Source organism: Ictalurus punctatus, chromosome 20 (genome assembly GCF_001660625.3).
Source record: "Ictalurus punctatus breed USDA103 chromosome 20, Coco_2.0, whole genome shotgun sequence".
NCBI classification, from domain to species: Eukaryota; Metazoa; Chordata; class Actinopteri; order Siluriformes; family Ictaluridae; genus Ictalurus; species Ictalurus punctatus.
In genome coordinates, this window is record NC_030435.2 from 9,333,375 (window position 1) to 9,357,726 (window position 24,352).

General features: G+C 36.9%; 1 protein-coding gene across 7 annotated transcripts in view; it reads right to left on the reverse strand.

Moving 5' to 3' along the window:
* pitrm1 (pitrilysin metallopeptidase 1) overlaps positions 1–24,352 on the reverse strand; it is a 101,551-nt gene that overhangs the window by 14,192 nt on the left and 63,007 nt on the right. For 6 of the 7 annotated variants that reach the window (XM_047162484.2, XM_017495337.3, XM_047162487.2 and 3 more), the window contains exons 13-17: positions 23,624–23,758; positions 16,752–16,890; positions 12,312–12,428; positions 11,652–11,781; positions 11,255–11,375 (exon numbers count right to left, since the gene is read on the reverse strand). In XM_047162484.2, coding sequence (XP_047018440.1) covers positions 11,255–11,375; positions 11,652–11,781; positions 12,312–12,428; positions 16,752–16,890; positions 23,624–23,758 — 642 coding nt within the window. The remainder of the gene's footprint in view (positions 1–11,254; positions 11,376–11,651; positions 11,782–12,311; positions 12,429–16,751; positions 16,891–23,623; positions 23,759–24,352) is intronic. The other variant, XM_047162485.2, reaches the window with a different exon arrangement.

A 24,352-nucleotide genomic window follows, 5' to 3' on the forward strand; every position in this document is an offset into this window, starting at 1 on the left:
CTGCCATAAAAATTCCTTAGGACTCAAGACTAGGATTCCTTAGAAGCAGCAGCAGCAGTGGCTGAAACAAAGAAAGGCCATATAGACAGGTCCAAATCCATTCATACATACAGTCATGTGAAAAAACAAGTACACCCCATGGAAATTGCTGGCATTTTTGACATATCTGGGGACAGGAAACATTTTATCATCTTTGAAACAGTGCCTATTAATCAAGTTGATATACTTGAACACCACCACAAGGAAAAATAGCTTTTTCAATGATTTCAACAGAAATAGCAATGGATGGGATATTCTTCTCTGGAAAAAGTAAGTACACCCTTGGCCTCAGAAGCTAATATATCCCCCTTCAGCAGAAATAACTACTTCTAAGCTTTTTTCAATAATTGTCCAGCAGGCTTGCTGGAATTTTTGACCATTCTTCCATGCAATATTCTTTCAATTGCAAGAAGTTTGAGGGTTTTCTTGCTTGTACTGCCTGATTCAAATCCCCCTCCACATCATTTCAATGGGATTCAAATCTGGCTATTTTCAAAATTGAGCTCCAGGCGGCCTTGGGCGAAAACTTGACCTCCATCAAGAGCTACAGACCGTAAAGTTGGAATTGACGGTCAGTATTACGAATATCCAGTCGGATGTGAGTATTTTGAAGAATACCGTGGGTGAAACGGAAACTTCGCTCTCTACCTGCTGTGATGACATCTCTACGCTACAGGCTAAAGTGGAGCACCTTTCTGCTGAGCTGGTGAGAGTGGAAAATAAATGCGAGGATCGAGGCTAGGTCGCGGCGCAACAAATTTAAGGATTGCGGGTGTCCCTGAAGACTCGACCAGCTCTTCCACACCGGCAGTTGTTTCCACTTGCTTAAAGAGGCTTTTAAGCTGGACAAAGAGCCCCTTCTGGACCGCGCTCATCGCACCCTACAGCCAAAGCCCAAACCCGGCGAGCGCCCCGTCCCATAATCGCCCGACTCCATTACCATGCGGACTGTGTGGACATCCTGCGGCGGGCCAGAGCCCAACAACGGATGAAGGTTGGCGACATGGTTGTCTCTATCTTTCCCGATCATACCACAAAGATAGCCCGTGCTCGTGCCGCCTTCAATGACATCCGCTGCCAGCTTCGTGAGATACCGGGAATATGGTTTGGTCTGCTTTATCCGGCACGCCTCCGCGTTACACATGACGGCACCGAGAGGGAGTTTAAATCCCCGGAGGACGCCAGAGCCTTCATTAAGACACTGATCAAGTAAGAAAACTGATAACACAACAGGCTGATTATCTGTCTCCAGAATGGAATTGGACGACTATTAACTCTAAAACACATGATGTTGCAGTGAATATGTTTGCGTGCCTTGCTCTTTATCATTGTTTAGTTTGCAGGAGCCCGACCTTGGTTGACTATTACTATTGGGTCAGCAGCTGTTAGCTTTTCTGTTAGGGATTTGACTCCTTGTGGAGTTTGCACTGGGTTCTCCATTGTTTGCGGATGGGGACGATATAAGTGCTATGGGGAGGGTGGGAGTGGGTGGGACTGTTCACTGTCTTGCCAGTTTGGCCTGCCAAGTGTTTGTTTGGAATGTGTGAGTGTTTTCTCTTTTATTTTTATTTATAATTTTTTATTATTAATATTTTTTATTATTTTTATTATTAATTTTATTTTTATTTATCTATTTTTTTCCCCTTCTTGTTTCCTCTCCCCTTTTCCTTCTCTTGGAGGCGATGCTTCGTTTTCATTTTCTTCCTGCCATAAGCACTTGATAAATGTCCACTAATACTGGAAATTCTGGCTCACATGTGAACTTTATGAGCTGGAACATTAAAGGCATGGGGAGCCCTGTAAAAAGATTTAGGGTATTTGCTCATCTGAAATGGCTCAATGCGGACATAGCGTTTCTACAAGAAACTCATGTGCACCACAGACCAGGTTAGGCTTAAAATGTCCATAGATTTCTGAAGTCTTTCACTCTAATTTCAACTCTAAGGCCAGGGGTGTTTCCATTTTAATTGGTAAGTTAATTCACTTTTCATCTTCCAAAGTAATATTAGATGAAAATAGCAGATACTTAATAATTTCAGGTACATTGTCACATGTCCCTGTATTATTAGTTAATATTTACGCCCCAAATTTTGATGACCCACACTTCATGAATAAGCTCTTTGAGTGCCTCCCTTCATTACATAACACTCTCCTTATATTCGGAGGAGATATGAATTGCGTTGTTGATCCTAGGTTGGACCGCTCTACTCCCAAGACCATGACACCCTCACTAATGTCAAGCACGCTTTCTGATTTCATGGCCAAGAATGGTTGCATTGATCCTTGGAGATTCTATAATCCCAGTATCAAGGAATATTTTTTCTTTTCGCAGGTGCACAAGTCCTTCTCTAGAATTGATTACTTTTTCATCGATGCCAAACTTATTTCCAGAGTGTCGATGGTTAAATATCATCCTATTGTGCTTTCTTTGGATATTCAGCTTTCCCCCCAACCCCGATATTCAACACCATGGAGGTTTAATACACTGCTTTTGTCAGACAACAAATTTAATACATTTATTGCAGCTTCAATTGACGATTTTATTGAAATCAATCAGAATGAGGTTGAACCTATTTCCTGTTCTCTGCTGTGGGACTCAATAAAAGCGTACTTACGGGGCCAAATAATTTCCTTCTCCGCACATTTAAACAAAACGCGCATGGCCAAACTTCAAGAGCTATCGACTAAAATTGACGGAATAGATCGGTAATTGGTCATTGGCCCCTCTTAGGCCTTACTTAAAGATCGGGTTGACTTACAGACTGCATTTGACCTTATTACAACTGCTGATGCAGAGCGCCTTCTACGTTCACACTCCGCATATTATGAACATGGTGATAAGACGAGCCGACTCTTGGCCCACCAACTGCGACGCCAGGCAACCTCGCGCATGATCCCTCAAATAAAAGATGCATCTGGCATACTCCACACAGACACTAATACCATTAACTCAGTCTTTTGCTCATTCTATTCCTCTCTATATACATCGGAATTTCCATCTGGGACTTCTGAAATTAATGCTTTTTTAAGCAGTCTCAACTTCCCTACCGTTAACCCAGATGTTGCTACAGATTTTGATTCACCATTAACCTTAGAGGAAATCAACCTAGCCATAAATAGCATGCAAACAATAAAGCTCCTGGCCCTGATGGATTCCCAGTAGAATTTTTCAAAAGATTTAAATCTAAACTGTCCCCTTTATTGCATTCTGTATATAAGGAATCTCTGCAGGATGGCTCTCTTCCTCTTACTTTACGACAAGCCTCTATAAATCTGCTTCTAAAAAAAGACAAAAATCCGAATCTCTGCAGCTCTTATAGACCCCTCTCTTTGATAAATGTGGATGCTAAGATTCTTGCTAAGGCTTTGGCTGGTCGCTTGGAAAGAATTCTTCCTATCATTGTTTCAGAAGAACAAACTGGATTTATAAAGGGGCGTCAGTTATTTTATAATGTCTGCACCCTTTTAAACATTATCTACACCAAACGCTCCACTACAACCCCCGAAGTAGTGATCTCAGTCAACGCTGAAAAAGTGTTCGACGGGGTTGAATGGGACTACCTGCTTACTGTATTACATAAATTTTGACTGGGTGATACATTTATTTCTTGGATATGCCTTCTGTACACATCCCTGCAAGCTAGTATCTCCACCAATGGTATGCAATCAATTTATTTTACTTTATCCCGAGGCACTCGGCAGGGTTGTCCCTTGTCTCCTTTACTTTTTGCATTAGCTATAGAGCCCTTGTCAATTTATCTGAGGTCCTCCCCCTCTCTCACTGGGTATCACGTTTGGGAATGGAATTTAAACTCTCTCTTTATGCGGATGATTTATTACTGTATGTTTCCAGCCCAAGTCACTCTTTACCAGGAATTCTCTTCTTTCTCCAGAGATTTGGTTCATTTTCAGGTTATAAAGTTAACATTTCCAAGAGTGAGTGCTATCCGGTTAATACTTTGGCATTACAACTAAATCAATCTGATATTTATTGTCTATTGTCTATTTATTGTCAATCTGATATTTATTGTCCATTAATGTCTAAAATCAAAACTGACCTTCATCGATGGAGGTCTTTACCTCTATCGCTTATAGGAAAAATTAACATGGTAAAAATGAATATCCTGCCTAAGTTCCTCTTTTTATTCCAATGTCTCCCTCTATTCTTATCAAAACATTTTTAAAGACTATTGATCAGGACATTTCTAGCTTTTTATGGTGTGGAAAGGCACCCAGAATAAGTAAGTCAATGCTTCAGAGATGTAAACTCAATGCTGGCCTATCTCTCCCAAATTTCCAGCTGTATTACTGGGCATGACATATTCATAAAATCTTATTTTGGTCGAGACCCACGCATTCCCCATGGTGTATGTTATAGGTACATTCATGTGGCTCGTCCTCTCCAATGGCTCTGCTTACCTCATCTATTCCCACCAACTTCTCTGGCTTTACAGATAACCCAGTGGTTAGTTCAACTCTAAAAATCTGGTACCAGTTCAGGAAGAATTTTAAATTAATTTCCACGTCTACCTTATTGAAAAATCACTCATTCCAACCTGCACTATCTGACCCCACATTTGCTATCTGGCACAACAAAGCTCTCAAAACCTTCAAAGATCTCTATAGGGACGGTGCTTTACAGATCTGTTGAGTGAATTTTACCTTCCACCGTCCCATCTTTTTCGCTATTTTCAAGTTAGACACTGCGCAAAATCATTGTTTCCTACTTTTCCCTCCTCACCCCCAAATCAACTATGGGATGATTTTCTCTCTTCTGACCCTCTTCAGAAATCTCTTATTTAAAAAATTGATGATAAACTTTTATCCTACGACAGCTCACCTATCACTAAAATCAAGGTTGCTTGGGAGGGTGAATTGGGATTGACCTTACATGAAGCCTGGTGGGACGCTGCCCTTAACAAGATCCACACAAGCTCATCCTGTGCTCGTCTCTCTTTGATACAGTTGAAGGTATTGCACAGGATTCATTTCTCCAAAACATGTCTGTCACAGATTTATCCCACTGTCACTGACAGATGTGATAAATGGCACACCTCTCCCTGCAACCTAACACACATGTTCTATTCCTGCCCATTATTCTCCTCCTTCTGGCAGAAGTATTTTGATAGCATCTCAAAAATACTGTCTGTTACCGTTAAACTCTCTCCCCATATTGCCATATTTGGGTATCCGGAGGATTATAACAACAGGTACAACTCGAACCAATTAGATCTCTTGGCGTTCACCTCCTTGTTAGCAAGACAACGCCTTCTTTTCCATTGGAAATCCATAATGCCTTCCACCAGCACTCAGTGGCTCAGGGATGTAATGTCTTTTCTAAAATTGGAAAAGATTAGGTACTCTCTGGGTGCCAACTCCGATAAGTTTTACAGGAAGTGGCAGCCTTTCTTAACCTTCTTCAAATCTCTGCCATTTTTGTCTTCTGATTGAGGGAACCACCCCCCCCCCCCCCCCCCCTTATTTCATTTATTTAAATGTTTATTTAGTTTATTCATTTATTTTACTTTTTATTTAGTTCTTTTCATTTTTTATTATTATTATTATTTCTTTTTGTTTTTACTGGGTATGTATGAAAGTATGATTGTGTGTTCTAATCTGTACACAAAACAAGTATGGCTCTCAATTTGTTGATTCACTGAGATATACGAAATAATGTCTAACTTTTTTTTTCCCCTCCTTTTATAAATGTAGTTCTCAGTGTACTGAAGTTTTTTCCCCCCAATGTGCCATATGTTTCAATAAAAATATTTTTTTTTTAAAAAGAAAAAAAACAAAAAGTAGTTGTTCCAGTCAACTGGAAATGTCATGAATCAACTTGGAAGAGGATGTGTGCCTATACTGTCTCAACGTACTGTGAAGAAGATCGTTCGAGTGGCCAAAACATCTCCAAGCATCATAGCTGGAGAATTGCAGAAATTAGTTGCATCTTGGAGTTATAAAGTCTCAAAAACTACAATCCAAAGTCACCTACATCACCACAACTTGTTTGGAATGGTTTCAAGAAAAACACCTCTACTTTCATCCAAAAACAGACTCGGGCATCTTCAGTTTGCCAGACACTACTGGAACTTCAAATGGAATCAGGTTCTATGGTCAGATGAAACCAAAATAGAGCATTTTGGAAATAAATACCAGAAGTGGTTTTGGTGCACACAGAGAGATAGCCATATGGAAATGTACCTCATGCCCATAGTTAAATATGGTGGCGGCTCTTTAATGTTTTGGGGCTGTTTTTCTGCCAGATGACCTGGACATTTTGTTAGGATACATGGTATCATGGACTCTCAAATATGAACAGATATTAAATGAAAACCTTACTGCCTCTGCCAGAAAGCTTAAAATGGTTTGTGGTTGGATCTTCCAGCAGGATGATGATCCAAAACATACATCAAAATCAACAAAAATAGTTTACTGACCACAAAATCAAGTACCTGCCCTGGCCATCCCAGTCCCCTAACTTGAAACCCACAGAAAACATTTGGGGTGAACTGAAGATGAGAGTCCACCAGCGTGGACCTTGAAATGGTCTCAGATCCCTTGCCATGTATTCTCCAACCTCATCAGGCATTATTGGAGAAGACTCAGAGCTGTTATCTTGGCAAAGGAGGTAGCACAAAGTATTGACTAAAAAGGGTGCCAATAATTGTGGCACACATATATTTGACAAAGATTTTTTTTTTTTCAACAAACCTCTGGTTTGTTTGTAATTGTTTGATATCCATAAGAGCAGAGTATTTTTATGATTTTTTAAAAATAAAAGCTCAAAAGTTTTTCACAGACAATTTTTCACAGCCTTCTTTGCTCATATTTACCAAGGGTGCCAATATTAGTGGATGGCACTGTAAATGTAGGGGTGTACTTACTTTTCCATGTGACTGATCTGTTTTTTGTTCATTTAAATTGTAAAAAAAAAAAAAAAATACTACAAAATGTCAATTGTATGTGTCACTTGACAGATCAAAAAAGAGGATCAAATGTTTGCTTGTCCAAATAGGTCAAAAAAGCAAGGGGTGTACTTATTTTTTCACATGACATAAATCACACATCTTTTTTTGACAAACTGTGACAAATCCACTTCACATTCATGTAAAGAACAGTTTCTGTTAATGGATAATGATTATTGACAACAGTTTATATGAGCTGACCTACTGACACATAAATGAATGCATGGTTAAACAATTTCTTATGTTTGGACTCTGTGTGTTCAGCACAATGCCTATAACATTTTGAAAGAGGTTTTTGAAAAGTAAAAATGCATAGGCAAACTTTAAAGACACTTCTCCTACTGTGTACTTTACACTATGCAAATGAGATCCACACTAGGTGGGCTACACTGTGGCAACTTCTGGCATCAATAACCAATCACATTGCTGGAATGTAAAGACGCCAGATTACAATCTCTTAGAAGAAAGGGATAAAGGTATCTCCCTGATTGGCAACTCCTTGTTCTGAGTTTCTAACCTGACGAGGAAAGAGACATTAATAGGAACACTACGTTCCAACCTTTAAGGACCTTTTGTGTTAGCAGTCAATGCCCAACCATGATAACTCCTTCAGCTGCGTGTTCCAGACTGTAAAGATCCCTGCATCAGCAGATATTGCCTGAGCTACATGGCTCCTCAGTGACAGCCCAGCCTGCAAAGGACTCTGTGTCGACTTTTGGATATAACACAACTGCATGGTCCAGACTCTAAAGACCTTCCTGGCATGATTGGAGGTCAGCGTTCTCAAGCAAAGCGTGGCAACGACTATTGGAATGTGACTCTGAGCCTTTACCACTACACACAATCTGAACCACCAGTGGAAGAAGTCTCTGCCACCGCACTGATCACCCGACTATGTACAACGTAAATATAAGCTTACCAAACCTCTTTCCAGAGATCTTGGCATTAGATTATAATTGTAGTATAGGTTTGCCTAATTTGCTTAGATAACATTTATCTGGGGTCAGCTCATAAAAAATAATAGTTAAATTATTAATTTAATTAAGTTAATGATAAATAAGTATATAGTCATTTGCCAGAGCCTTTAAGAGGTTTCCCCATAAGATGTTTACTACCAAATAATTCTCTTTCAATGCTAGATTAAACTCAACAGCATTGCATTTATCCATTCTTTGTTCAACTCATGCAGTTTTTCACGTTGATTTGGCATCTTTTGTTTAATCATTAGTTTATTATTCATTAGCAGTACATATTAATTTATTAGTATCTTTTAGTAGTTCTGATATTTACTCTCACATGTCTAGTGTTAATAAAGTTAATTTTATTACAACTGTCTTCCTTGTGTTGATGATCAGAGGCTCTACTAAATCAGAATCTCACACATCCTTCAGATAAGCCAGTTGGCAACATCCCTCCAATTCACATTAATTCTATTCTATTGAACAGTCCTTTTGGATAGTTCTCATAATGTTAATTGAAATTCCTTAGCTGGTGACCTGAGGTAAAATGAGGGAGGGGCCATCTGACACACTCATACACCCACCTTAAGTGAAATGTAACCGAAATTCACTATGTCATCTGTACCTTGAGTAAAAATCACCATTCTAGCCTTCATTCACTCATATTTAATAAAGTGTTTTGTCTGAAATACTTCCTTATTTGACTACTAGTAATGACAAGCAGATGGATTTGTATTATAATTTCAAAGGTGGTTCACCACTTATCTGATGAGCATTATCAGTGGTTTATTTGACACCTTTAAGATCCTAAATAGTTTTACCACTGGCGCTTAACTCTACTAGAGTCAGATACAAAATAATGTCACTTTAATTTCGATGCTATTCAAAAAAGTAAAATTCATATGGTTTAACAGCATGTTGGAAAACCAACATGCTGCATGTTTAAATTGACTAGTTAAGTATCACTTAATTATACCTCAATTATACCATTCTACTACATTCAGATTTAAAATTTCACCAATTTCTATGATATTAAAAAGATAATTGGAGAAATGTCTTTCATATTATAAAAACAACAAGTTTCCTGTTTATAATCCTCTATATTGTCTCTAATACAAGTGAAACAGTTACTAGAGCTGACCAAATTTTCATTACCGCATTGCTTTATTGTCTTTTGTTCTGTCGCACTAGAGTGGAATAGGTGTATCTGATTAACACAAATGAATGCAAACAAAGACTGGAGCAGACAGTGGTTTTTTCACTCCTGCAAAGGAAGACCATATCTGGATCCACTCATGTCAGCAAAAACAGGAATCTGAGACTACAGTGGGCACAGGTTCACCTAAATTGGACAGTTTAAGATTGGAAAAAGACTAGGTGAAAGCCACCAGACTCAACTGCTGACACAAAGCAGATTGGGTCGATGGATTCATGCTACTGACCCCAAATTCTGACCCCATCATCTGCGTATCGCTGCAGAAATCAAGATTCACCAGACCAGGCAACCTTTCTTTCTGCACAGTTCAGTTTTGCTCAATTTCAGATGTCCTCAGAGATGTTTGGCCAAAGCAGTTGGTGCCTTAGGAGGGGAGGACAAGACCACACACAAGCTCTGTTGAGCAACTGCACGAGAGTTTTGACTACTACTGGGATTCTATTAAGAGATGGTAACACTTTGAGGAACTCCTTAATCTAGTGAACATGTCCTCCCTTTAGCAGGCAGTGTCGAAGTCGAAGTCCCTAGTGCCTGAGGTTATCTTACCACTATGCGTCTTTATAACTGCAAGGCTGCAGGTGTAGATGATTCAGTCACAAATGGCACTAGATATTTTTGGGGTTGTGTAGTAAATACACCACTTGCAAGGACATCTTGGGTAGCACCACTGGGCTGGCAAACTTGGATGGTGGTCCTAACTTTTAACAAAGTTTTTGGACAAAGCTCTCCATTCACCAGTCAGACCCAGGGCAGACCAAAAACCTGCTCGACAGATTATATCTCACAGTTTGCTTGAAAATGTCTGGGGCTCCAAGAGTCCTCAGCTCTGTAGCTCTGTTCTAGACACTCAAAATAATTTTTATGCCTGTTTACTTCACAGACATACAGTATCTCACAAAAGTGAGTACACCTCTCACATTTTTGTAAATATTTGATTATATCTTTTCATGTGACAACACCGAAGAAATGACACTTTGCTACAATGTATAGTAGTGAGTGTACAGCTTGTATAACAGGGTAAATTTGCTGTCCCCTTAAAATAACAACACACAGCCATTAATGTCTAAACCGCTGGCAACAAAAGTGAGTACACCCTTAAGTGAAAATGTCCAAATTGGGCCTAAAGTGTCAATATTTTGTGTGGCCACCATTATTTTCCAGCACTGCCTTAACCCTCTTGGGCATGGAGTTCACCAGAGCTTCACAGGTTGTCACTGGAATCCTCTTCCACTCCTCCATGATGATATCGCGAAGCTGGTGGATGTTAGAGACCTTGTGCTCCTCCACCTTCCGTTTGAGGATGCCCCACAGATGCTCAATAGGGTTTAGGTCTGGAGGCATGCTTGGCTTCACCCTTGGCATCACCTTCACCCGCAGCTTCTTTAGCAAGGCAGTGGTCATGTTGGAGATGTGTTTGGGGTCGTTATCATGCTGGAATACTGCCCTGCGGCCCAGTCTCCGAAGGCATTCCGCAGTACATGTTGGCATTCATGGTTCCCTCAATGAACTGTAGCCCCCCAGTGCTGGCAGCACTCATGCAGCCCCAGACCATGGCACTCCCACCACCATGCTTGACTGTAGGCAAGACACACTTGTCTTTGTACTCCTCACCTGGTTGCTGCCACACATGCTTGACACCATCTGAGCCAAATAAGTTTATCTTGGTCTCATCAGACCACAGGACATGGTTCCAGTAATCCACGTCCTTTGTCTGCTTCCAGTGACCAGTATGAGGGAGTGTGAGAGCGATGACACCACATTTAACACACCTGCTCCCCATTCGCACCTGAGACCTTGTAACATTAACAAGTCACATGACACTGGGGAGGGAAAATTGCTAATTGGGCCCAATTTGGACATTTTCACTTAGCGGTGTACTCACTTTTGTTGCCAGTGGTTTAGACATTAATGGCTGTGTGTTATTTTAAGGGGACAGCAAATTTACACTGTTACACAAGCTGTACACTCACTACTTTACATTTGTTCAGTGTTGTCACATGAAAAGATATAATCAAATATTTACAAAATGTGAGGGGTGTACTCACTTTTGTGAGATACTGTACTTATGTATTTACCTGTTCATACATGTCAAGATCAGCTGTGCTTGATATGGCCTGTGGAGTCACAGACATACCACCAGTCTTCAGCTCCATCTTCTGGGCCTGCTGCCGATAATCCAGTTTCCCACAGCCCAACCTGGGATTACAAAAAACATAAGAACTGTAACTGAACTATAACTTCTATAGAACTCCCACACCCAAACGATTTACCATATTTACTCACATTACATAATCTTAAATACTAAAACAAAACTGAATGTATTAAAGGATGATCAATAATACGACAAACAATACCATTACTCAACTCCACACCTATATGACAGGTTTTATGTAATATCATATGTCACATTTAATTTCCTAGCAGTAAAAGACCTCCACAAGTAAAACTGCTAGGGCTTGTTTTAGGTCTCACTTAGTGATAATATTGCAGAAGAGTGGGACATAAATCTTCAGGTCCTCTGGGAGGGTGTTGAGGTTACACATGGCTCTAAAATACACCATGCCATTAGTAGGCTGCTCACAGTACTGAACTGGCACTCCTCCTGGAAAACAGAAATAGAACAAGATACTTATGTCTGCTTTACAGCAATAAAAAATGCAATGAAAAAAATATAGCTGCATGGAACACCTGGTGGGCCCAAACACCAAAGGTGCAGCAATTGCCAATACTCCTTCATGAGTCAGTACTGGCATTTGCATGTGTCTATGCCCCATCTTTGAACAAATGTATGCATTTTGGTCCACAGTGCACATTGCAATTAAGCCACACTATCTGTTTGCATAGCGTGACAATATTGCTTAAGATATCAAATATTTCTTAGCAATTTAGCACCACGGATATCTTAACACCATGCTGACCAAATTTGGCATGATTGTGAAATTTGTATTAAGGGAAAATAAAGATAGAGTACTACTCTTTGCACCCTTGAGGCTTGGGCCCTAATTAAATTAATACAATTATAGTTAAGAAATTTAACTGAACAGGAAAATACATGTTTTTGCACAACTAAAAAGTACATTAATTGAAGGGTTTGATGTAATATGTACTTTGCATGTGTATGGCCTTGTTTACCTGCAGTACCCAACTGCACTGATGTGTGTGGTATGGTGGGTTCGATGTCAGACACCTTTAGGGCAGGTAAGCAGGAAGTATCGTGAATTTTGCTGTGCTCAGAGAGCAACTGTAAGCCTGAAATATTAGTTCAAGCAAGTTCAGTGGTCACTAATCAACTCAACTGAAAGAAAATCACTGAACTGTATCACGCGAATCATTTAAATGAACCTTATATACACAATACTATATAAATGACCCAAGAAACACTTAAGAGTTCATCCAACTTTATAATAGATTCTGATTGTTTGTCCAGTGAACTTTTCTGATCTTTCTGGAATGTAATATACTTAATACTTGAAGTAAATCTTTAAGATCTTTGAATAATATTAGATGCTATTGTTGCCAACTGAATTTCTTGATATGGGAAAGACACTGTTGTTTTGAAAACATATCTAGCTTGCTCACTCAGTTACATTAGTCAGAAAATAGAAAGCTTGCCAGAAATTTTCACAGGACACCTGGTTTAGGAATTGAATAAAGTTATAACTATAACTAACAAAAAGGATTAATAAATAAAACAAAGTTTTTATAATTTGTGAATGAAAATGACTTCTTTTCCCCAACAGCCCTGTTTATTTAACTGTTTCCAGGGTATAGTGGTGGGGTTCACATGATAAATAATGTGATATCTGGTATAAATACTAAATCCAAAGACAAAAACAGATACAAATATTTTGAACACTATACAGATACAAATAAAGGCATAGCTTTACAGCCATAATGTATATACATTCATAGGAAACTATAAGTACACCCCATGGAAATTGTTGGCTTTTTTGACATATTTGGACAAGCAAACATTTGATCATCTTTGAAACAGTGCCTATTAATCAAGTTGATATCCTTGAACAAAACTACAAGGAAAATTTGCTTTTTTAATCATTTATTCAACAAGACTATCAATAGATATTGGTAGGCATTTTACATAATTGTCCATCACACTTCCTGGAATTTTTGACTATTCTTCCATGCAATATTCTTTCAGTTGCAATATGTTTGAGGGTTTTATGCATGTACTGCCTATTGCAAATTCCCCCACAACATTTCAATCAGATTCAAATCCGGGCTTTGTCCAGGTCATTTCATAACCCTCCACCACATCTTTCAAAGCCATTCGTGGTAGAATTGCTAGTGTGATTAGGATCATTATCCTGTTGAAAGGTCTACTCTCGGTTCAACTTCTGGACAGATGCTCTCACATTATCTTCAAGCACTCTTTGATATGATGCAGAATTCATAGTTGAATCAATGAATGCAAGTTGTCTAGTCCCTGAGGCAGCGAAGCAAACCCAAACCAAAAAATGTCCACCCCCATGCTTCACAGTTGGAATGAAGTACTTCTCCAGAAATGCTGTCTTAGGCCTGCACCAAACATGTCTGCTGTTACTGTGGCCAAACAACTATCTTTGATTCATCTGTCGAGCACATTATTCCAAAAGACCTGGTCTTTGGCTATATGCTCATTTGTAAACTGTAGTCTTGCAAAGGCTTTTTCCTGGCATGCCTCCCATGCAGGTCAAATTCATGCTATCTTTTTCTGATTGTAGAAGCATGCACTGACACCAACAGTTGCAATTCTTATTAGCAGATCCTGTGATGAAATTTTGGAGTTCTTGGAGATGACTTGTTCAATCAGATGGTCTGTTCTTAAACTGAATTCGCTGGGACGGCCAGTCCTGGGCAAATTTGGCAATCATTTGAAATCTGCAGCATTTGTAGATTATTTTCCTTACAGTGGAATGATGCATTTCAAATACTTTGGAGATCTTTTTAAATCCCTTGCCAGACTCATTGACATCCAAAAACTTTTTTCTGAAGCCCTTACAGAACTCTTAAGATCTTCGCATGATGGCACCACACACCTCAATAACAAAGGGAAACCAGACAAGATTTGAGCGGGATATAAATAAGACACGTTCCACCGGCACCCCCTAATGAGGTTCTAATCACCGGCACCCAATCTTGAACACCTGATTCTAGTTTTATGGATTTGATGGTGTCATAAATGTAGCTCAACAACATTAGCTCATTTTAGGGCTTCCAAGTACCTCACCCTTGACCACCTACTGCTGGCAAAATACATGCCACTGGTACTAGGAAAGAGTTCATGAGAACTCCAACGAGGTTATCATTAAATAAGGTTGTCTGACAGACAACACTTAAGAGCATTCCTCCACCAGAATGTGTGATCTCTACTGACCCATGCCAGGTACAGATGGGTTTATGACCCAACCATGTACTGGAACTGCTCAAAGCAAGGACACACATGCTTGCGCACACGCTCTTCTTGGGGGATACCGCCAACTTTCACAGTTTCACAATAGAAGCATTTTCTTTGATATTGAAATAGAAATTTCACAGGACATTCATAAACATTTGGTGACATGTGTATCGGTGCAATGATATAATGTTGCATGAATGTGCAATTTGCCCTTAAAAAAATAAATAAATAAATAAATAAAAAAAAACCTGTACATGGAATACACCAAACCTGCCTTGTTTGATCTTAAGTGAAAGGTAATATCATGCTTGAGACATTGGGAAAGTTTTAAAGGTTGTATGAAACAACAGTTGCACACAAGGACATAGGATAAATGAATACCCAACTATCAAAGGCCCAACCTGTAAGAGGAGTGGGAAGTATAATGCCCCTCCAAACACCTCCCAGTCATAAGGATAACAAGTCAATGTTGAGGACCAGAGGACTCCTTGCACACTAAATTCCTTTAAATCACACCACCTCCATATTCTAAGTGTTGTTATTAATTGGGAAGACACTGATTCCCAATCATCAATTTCAACATTTAGCTGATACCCACAACAAACTCAGCTAAATTCATACTCCTCAGAAGAAGAGCTCCTGCATGAAGCTTCTGGATTACTCAAGTGTTCTCTTCTGCTACTCCCAGAGGGACCACACAATGACTGGACACTTTCGGCCACGCATCTCAGTCATCAACCCAAGGCCAAACTTTGAATGTAACTATAACATTTTTCCTTGCTTTCCCAAGTGTTTGGCATGGTGGTTTGTTTCCAGACACTGTGACACTACGGAACATGTTTGGTTCTCTTAATATATGTTAATCAGTCCTACTCATGATTTTCTTTTGAACTATAGACATTAGTACCTGTTGATGTTATGCACAGGTACTTTGTGTAAACTGTGTTAAGTTTTTACCCATGTATCTCTTGTTACAGGAGTTCTGCAAAATTATTAATATTAGAATTATTATTATCAATAATACCAGTTTCTATTATCTTAATGGTCTGCAATTATATTAAATAATTCACTCATAACTCTGTATAAAGACTTTAGATAGAGGACTATTCAGACATGAGAACTACACACAAAAGGGAGAGTTTGCATAAAACAGAGTTGAGGACCAGAGGTGATGATGCATGGACTCCTTGCACACTAAATTCCTTTAAATCGCAACACCTCCAGATTCTAAGTGTTGTTGTTCATTGGGAAGACACCGATTCCCAATCATCAACTTCAATTAGAATTCTGACCCTGGAATTAAGCCCATTTTTCTTGTGAGATGTAGGCTTGAGTGAGGTGCAGCTTTAGGGGATTTAACCTCATTTGAAATATTTAATGACAGTTCTGAACGTTTATTTGTGGGTGGTCAACATACAGTGCAGCACATTATGTGTGTCATATGATGTTTTGTGCAACAATGATGTACATAAATGGTCATGAAGTCATTGTTAGTATTCCATATTGAACTTATTAAATGTCAAACAAACCATCATTTAGTTTGTTTAATCAGTTTATGCATGAGCACATAACATTTCTCAATATACTCATATAGATCATACGGCGATTTAATTTAGTATATTATCTCATCCCCCCCGACATTAATTCCTGGCTACTAGACTCCTATTATATGCTTATTTCAAAGCAATTTCACATTTACAGATCAATGTATTAGTCTTTTTAATGTTTATTTTTAAATTGTGTCTTGCATACATGTTACATTGCAACATTAAATATTATGTTCATTTCAGTCCATATTTTCTATCCTTGAAAATTTGTGGGGTTTAAATGCAAGTGCAAAGAAGTTGGTCTAGACACTTTTGGTCCGGTCCTGTCGGCTTCTACTCAATAAAAATCTTGGAAACCTTAGAGGTGTGTACTACATGCAAGTAATTTGCATAATCTTAATAAGGCACTTATTTCATCTGATACACTACACTATTACCAAAGTTTAGAGAAAATTGAGTGCGTTAATATGTATAACTGCACTCATGAACACTTTCCCTGTGAAAATGCTGACAGAACTTTTGGACTTAAGTTTCTAAATCTGCATGCGAGCCACTAAAAAGGTGCTAAAAATTCTGGATGACACTGTAGATGATTATGTGGTTCTGTTAAAAAGGTCTTCTGATTCATACCTTTTTCATAGATGTCTTTGTAGTCAGCATCAGTGAGAGCTTGTACTTTCTGCTGGAGTTTTTCTTGCTCCGCTTTGTTTCGTTTTTCCATATACTGTGCATCTGGGCTCATAGACAATATCAGCCTGTGTGTGTTGTCCTGAAACACGAACTGTAATCAGTCATTCTGTGACAAACATTGGCCTCACTCTCTGACAGTAAGGTTTTTAAAGTTTGTTTGTAAAGGTCAATAAAGGAAAAATTAAATCCTATTAAGCAGTCACTAAATAAAACATACTGTTATAAATTTTGTATAAAATGTGTTTTATATATATATATATATATATATATATATATATATATATATAAAATCTATCTCTATCTATCTATCTATCTCTATACATCTCTATCTATCTCTCTATCTCTATACATCTCTATCTATCTCCCTATATCTATCTATCTCTATCTATCTATCTGTCTCCCTATATCTATCTATCTCTATACATCTCTATCTATCTATCTATCTATCTATCTGTCTCCCTATATCTATCTATCTCTATACATCTCTATCTATCTATCTATCTATCTCTCTGTCTCCCTATATCTATCTATCTATCTATCTCTATACATCTCTATCTATCTATCTATCTATCTATCTATCTATCTATCTCTCTGTCTCCCTATATCTATCTATCTATCTATCTATCTATCTATCTATCTCTATACATCTCTATCTATCTATCTCTATCTACCTGTCTCCCTATCTATCTATCTATACATCTCTATCTATCTCTCTATACATCTCTATCTATCTATCTATCTCCCTATATCTATCTATCTATCTATCTGTCTCCCTATATCTATCTCTATCTATCTATCTCTATACATCTCTATCTATCTATCTATCTATCTATCTGTCTCCCTATATCTATCTATCTCTATACATCTCTATCTATCTATCTGTCTCCCTATATCTATCTATCTCTATACATCTCTATCTATCTATCTATCTATCTATCTATCTATCTCTCTGTCTCCCTATATCTATCTATCTATCTATCTATCTATCTATCTATCTATCTATCTATCTATCTATCTATCTCCCTATATCTATCTCTCTGTCTCCCTATATCTATCTATCTATCTATCTATCTATCTATCTATCTATCTATCTATCTATCTATCTATCTATCTATCTATCTCCCTATATCTATCTATCTGTCTCCCTATATCTATCTCTATCTATCTCTATACACCTCTATCTATCCATCTCCCTATATCTATCTATCCATCTATCTATCTATCTCTATACATCTCTATCTATCTATCTATCTATCTATCTATCTATCTATCTATCTATCTGTCTCCCTATATCTATCTCTATCTATCTCTATACATCTCTATCTATCTATCTATCTCCCTATATCTATCTATCTGTCTCCCTATATCTATCTATCTCCCTATATCTATCTATCTGTCTCCCTATATCTATCTCTATCTATCTCTATACACCTCTATCTATCTATCTCCCTATATCTATCTATCTATCTATCTATCTCCCTATATCTATCTATCTATCTATCTGTCTCCCTATATCTATCTCTATCTATCTCTATACATCTCTATCTATCTATCTCCCTATATCTATCTATCTGTCTCCCTATATCTATCTATCTCCCTATATCTATCTATCTGTCTCCCTATATCTATCTCTATCTATCTCTATACACCTCTATCTATCTATCTCCCTATATCTATCTATCTATCTATCTATCTATCTATCTATCTATCTCTATACATCTCTATCTATCTCTCTATCTCTATACATCTCTATCTATCTATCTCCCTATATCTATCTATCTATCTATCTATCTATCTATCTGTCTCCCTATATCTATCTCTATCTATCTCTATACATCTCTATCTATCTATCTCCCTATATCTATCTATCTGTCTCCCTATATCTATCTATCTCCCTATATCTATCTATCTGTCTCCCTATATCTATCTCTATCTATCTCTATACACCTCTATCTATCTATCTCCCTATATCTATCTATCTATCTATCTATCTATCTCTATACATCTCTATCTATCTCTCTATCTCTATACATCTCTATCTATCTATCTCCCTATATCTATCTATCTATCTATCTATCTATCTGTCTCCCTATATCTATCTCTATCTATCTCTATACATCTCTATCTATCTATCTCCCTATATCTATCTATCTGTCTCCCTATATCTATCTATCTCCCTATATCTATCTATCTGTCTCCCTATATCTATCTCTATCTATCTCTATACACCTCTATCTATCTATCTCCCTATATCTATCTATCTATCTATCTATCTCTATCTATCTCTCTATCTCTATACATCTCTATCTATCTATCTCCCTATATCTATCTATCTATCTATCTATCTATCTGTCTCCCTATATCTATCTCTATCTATCTCTATACATCTCTATCTATCTCCCTATATCTATCTATCTGTCTCCCTATATCTATCTATCTCCCTATATCTATCTATCTGTCTCCCTATATCTATCTCTATCTATCTCTATACACCTCTATCTATCTATCTCCCTATATCTATCTATCTATCTATCTATCTATCTATCTATCTCTATACATCTCTATCTATCTCTCTATCTCTATACATCTCTATCTATCTATCTCCCTATATCTATCTATCTATCTATCTATCTATCTATCTCTATCTATCTCTATACATCTCTATCTATCTATCTCCCTATATCTATCTATCTGTCTCCCTATATCTATCTATCTCCCTATATCTATCTATCTGTCTCCCTATATCTATCTCTATCTATCTCTATACACCTCTATCTATCTATCTCCCTATATCTATCTATCTATCTATCTATCTATCTCTATACATCTCTATCTATCTCTCTATCTCTATACATCTCTATCTATCTATCTCCCTATATCTATCTATCTATCTATCTATCTATCTATCTGTCTCCCTATATCTATCTCTATCTATCTCTATACATCTCTATCTATCTCCCTATATCTATCTATCTGTCTCCCTATATCTATCTCTATCTATCTATCTCTATACATCTCTATCTATCTATCTCCCTCTATCTATCTATCTATCTATCTATCTCTCTGTCTCCCTATATCTATCTATCTATCTATCTATCTATCTCCCTATATCTATCTCTCTGTCTCCCTATATCTATCTATCTATCTATCTATCTATCTCCCTATATCTATCTATCTGTCTCCCTATATCTATCTCTATCTATCTCTATACACCTCTATCTATCTATCTCCCTATATCTATCTATCCATCTATCTCTATACATCTCTATCTATCTATCTCCCTATATCTATCTATCTATCTATCTATCTGTCTCCCTATATCTATCTCTATACATCTCTATCTATCTATCTCCCTATATCTATCTATCTATCTGTCTCCCTATATCTATCTCTATCTATCTCCCTATATCTATCTATCTGTCTCCCTATATCTATCTCTATCTCTATACACCTCTATCTATCTATCTCCCTATATCTATCTATCTATCTATCTATCTATCTATCTATCTCTCTATACATCTCTATCTATCTCTCTATCTCTATACATCTCTATCTATCTATCTCCCTATATCTATCTATCTATCTATCTATTTATCTATCTGTCTCCCTATATCTATCTCTATCTATCTCTATACATCTCTATCTATCTATCTCCCTATATCTATCTATCTGTCTCCCTATATCTATCTCTATCTATCTATCTCTATACATCTCTATCTATCTATCTATCTATCTCCCTATATCTATCTATCTATCTGTCTCCCTATATCTATCTCTATCTATCTCTATACATCTCTATCTATCTATCTCCCTCTATCTCCCTATATCTATCTCTATCTATCTCTATCTATCTATCTCCCTATATCTATCTATCTGTCTCCCTATATCTATCTCTATCTATCTCCCTATATCTATCTATCTGTCTCCCTATATCTATCTCTATCTCTATACACCTCTATCTATCTATCTCCCTATATCTATCTATCTATCTATCTATCTATCTATCTATCTATCTATCTCTCTATACATCTCTATCTATCTCTCTATCTCTATACATCTCTATCTATCTATCTCCCTATATCTATCTATCTATCTATCTATCTGTCTCCCTATATCTATCTCTATCTATCTCTATACATCTCTATCTATCTATCTCCCTATATCTATCTATCTGTCTCCCTATATCTATACATCTCTATCTATCTATCTCCCTATATCTATCTATCTATCTATCTATCTGTCTCCCTATATCTATCTCTATCTATCTCTATACATCTCTATCTATCTATCTCCCTATATCTATCTATCTGTCTCCCTATATCTATCTCTATCTATCTATCTCTATACATCTCTATCTATCTATCTATCTATCTATCTATCTCCCTATATCTATCTATCTATCTGTCTCCCTATATCTATCTCTATCTATCTCTATACATCTCTATCTATCTATCTCCCTCTATCTATCTATCTATCTCTATACATCTCTATCTATCTCTCTATCTCTATCTATCTGTCTCCCTATATCTATCTCTATCTATCTATCTCTATACATCTATCTGTCTCCCTATATCTATCTCTATCTATCTCTATACATCTCTATCTATCTATCTCCCTCTATCTATCTATCTATCTATCTATCTCTATACATCTCTATCTATCTCTCTATCTCTATCTATCTGTCTCCCTATATCTATCTATCTATCTCTATACATCTCTATCTATCTCTCTATCTCTATCTATCTGTCTCCCTATATCTATCTCTATCTATCTATCTCTATACATCTATCTGTCTCCCTATATCTATCTCTATCTATCTCTATACATCTCTATCTATCTATCTCCCTCTATCTATCTATCTCTATACATCTCTATCTATCTCTCTATCTCTATCTATCTGTCTCCCTATATCTATCTATCTATCTCTATACATCTCTATCTATCTCTCTATCTCTATCTATCTGTCTCCCTATATCTATCTCTATCTATCTATCTCTATACATCTCTATCTATCTATCTATCTATCTATCTATCTCACTATATCTATCTATCTATCTGTCTCACTATATCTATCTCTATCTATCTCTATAAATCTCTATCTATCTATCTCCCTCTATCTATCTATCTATCTCTATACATCTCTATCTATCTCTCTATCTCTATCTATCTGTCTCCCTATATCTATCTCTATCTATCTATCTCTATACATCTATCTGTCTCCCTATATCTATCTCTATCTATCTCTATACATCTCTATCTATCTATCTCCCTCTATCTATCTATCTATCTCTATACATCTCTATCTATCTCTCTATCTCTATCTATCTGTCTCCCTATATCTATCTATCTATCTCTATACATCTCTATCTATCTATCTGTCTCCCTATATCTATCTATTTATGTCTATCTATGTATCTCTATCTATCTCTCTCATATATATATATATATATATATATATATATATATATATATATATATATATATATATATATATATATATATATATATACACACACACACATACATACACACACTGTACTATACAGAGGACATCCTGAGCTTTCTAGTGATGTGTCATGTTATAGGCTTCTTCTTACACTGCATCCAAAATGGCCAGCTCAAGAACAAGCACATTTTATGGAAAGAAGAAAGATAACTAAAATATTGTATTTTTATTATTTTTTAATATATTCATTATGATTATCAGATATATTCTTGTATAGTAAAATGTGTCAGGAATAATAAATTTAGTTCTGAAAGCAGTTAAATTGTTTGTGTTTAAAAATATTAGCCTTTTTATGAATGTCAATTATAGTGGACACCAGGACCATCTTAATGTACTTAATGACACCATGTTCTATACACGCACACAATTCACCACAACCAGTGAGACATCATCAGTGACAAATATAATTTATCAATGAGACTTGTAGATTATCCATGGGGTATCATGAAATATGCAAACTGGCTAAAAAATGCAAAGTTTGTACTTTTGATTTTGACAAATTGTATGGACATACAGTGCCTAACACTAATATGTGCACACTTGGTAAATATGAGCAAAGAAGGCTGTCTTTATTGTTTAACCTTTGGATCTTTGTAAAAAAAAAAAAAAAATTCACAAAAATACTGTGTATTTAAAAAATGAAAACTCTGGGAATATACTTCAGATATAGGTTTCTCACATTCATAGGAGTGCCAATAGTTGTTTTACACATATTTAACAAAGAAAATTTTTTTTATTGGATAAACCTGTGTTTTGTTTGCACTTGTTTGATATCCATGAGAGCAGAGTATTTTTGTTAATAAAAGATCAAAAGGTTAAACAATAAATAAATTTTAAAAAATCCATGCCAATATTACTACTGGGGTTCAGCAAAACTAAAAATTGCATTAAAAGTACAGCAAACTACTGCAGATGCTGATGTGGATTTGTATGGAGTTGTAACACTATGTTAATATAAACAAGTCTCAGGTGAATGAACATGAATGGGGCACATGAAAAATTTTCCATGAACACAAAGTTATGATTGACAGACACATGGCAGTGACAAAATGCCTGGCCACAACTTGCATGATGTTGTTTTAACCATGTGCCCCCTAACACCAGTGCAGATTCATCATGCATAAATTGCACATCACAGTCAGTTACCACACAATTAAATAGAGCAGCTGAAGTTCTCGAAATCCACACAACAAACAAAACAAAAATTTATTACCGAGCTGTGCTGGGAGGCTTTTTAGGGTTTGTGAATTTGTTCATGTGGTTATTGAATGTTATCATTAATTAGATTATCTAATTTGTTGATTACCTTAAAATAGTGCTGCACTTTGTCCTGTAGGTAGTGAGGGTTGTCCTGCAGACACTGTCTGAAACTGCTGACATTCTCACTTATCTTCAGCAACTGCACTGGGTCTCCATCATGATTCCAGCAGGATGCAAGATACTAGAAAGATGTATGATATAGAAAGGTTTTATATATAGAGTCATAGTAAAAAAAATAAGTACAACCTATGGAAATTGTTGGCTTTTTTGACATATTTGGACAAGCAAACATTTGATCATCACTGAAACAGTGCCTATTAATAAAGTTGATATACGTGAGCAAAACCACAAGGAAAATTAGCTTTTCATTCATTTATTCAACAGAAATATCAATAGATGTGATATTCTTCTGTGGAAAAAATAAGTACACTCTTGGCCTCAGAAGCTAGTATTGCCCAATTTAGCAGAAATAACTTCTTGAAGATGTTTTGCATAATTGTCCACCAGTCTTTGACATCGGCTTGCTGGAATTTTTGACCACTCCCCCATGCGATATTCTTTCAGTTGCATGATGTTTGAGGATTTTCTTGCATGTACTGCCTGTTTCAAATCCCCCCACAACATTTCAATGGGATTCACATCTGGGCTTTGCCTAGGCCATTCCATAACCCTCCGTTTCATCTTTTTGAGCCATAACTTGGTGGATTTGCTAGTGTGCTTAGGATCATTATCCTGTTGAAAGGTCCAACTCCAATTTTCAGACAGATAGCCATAT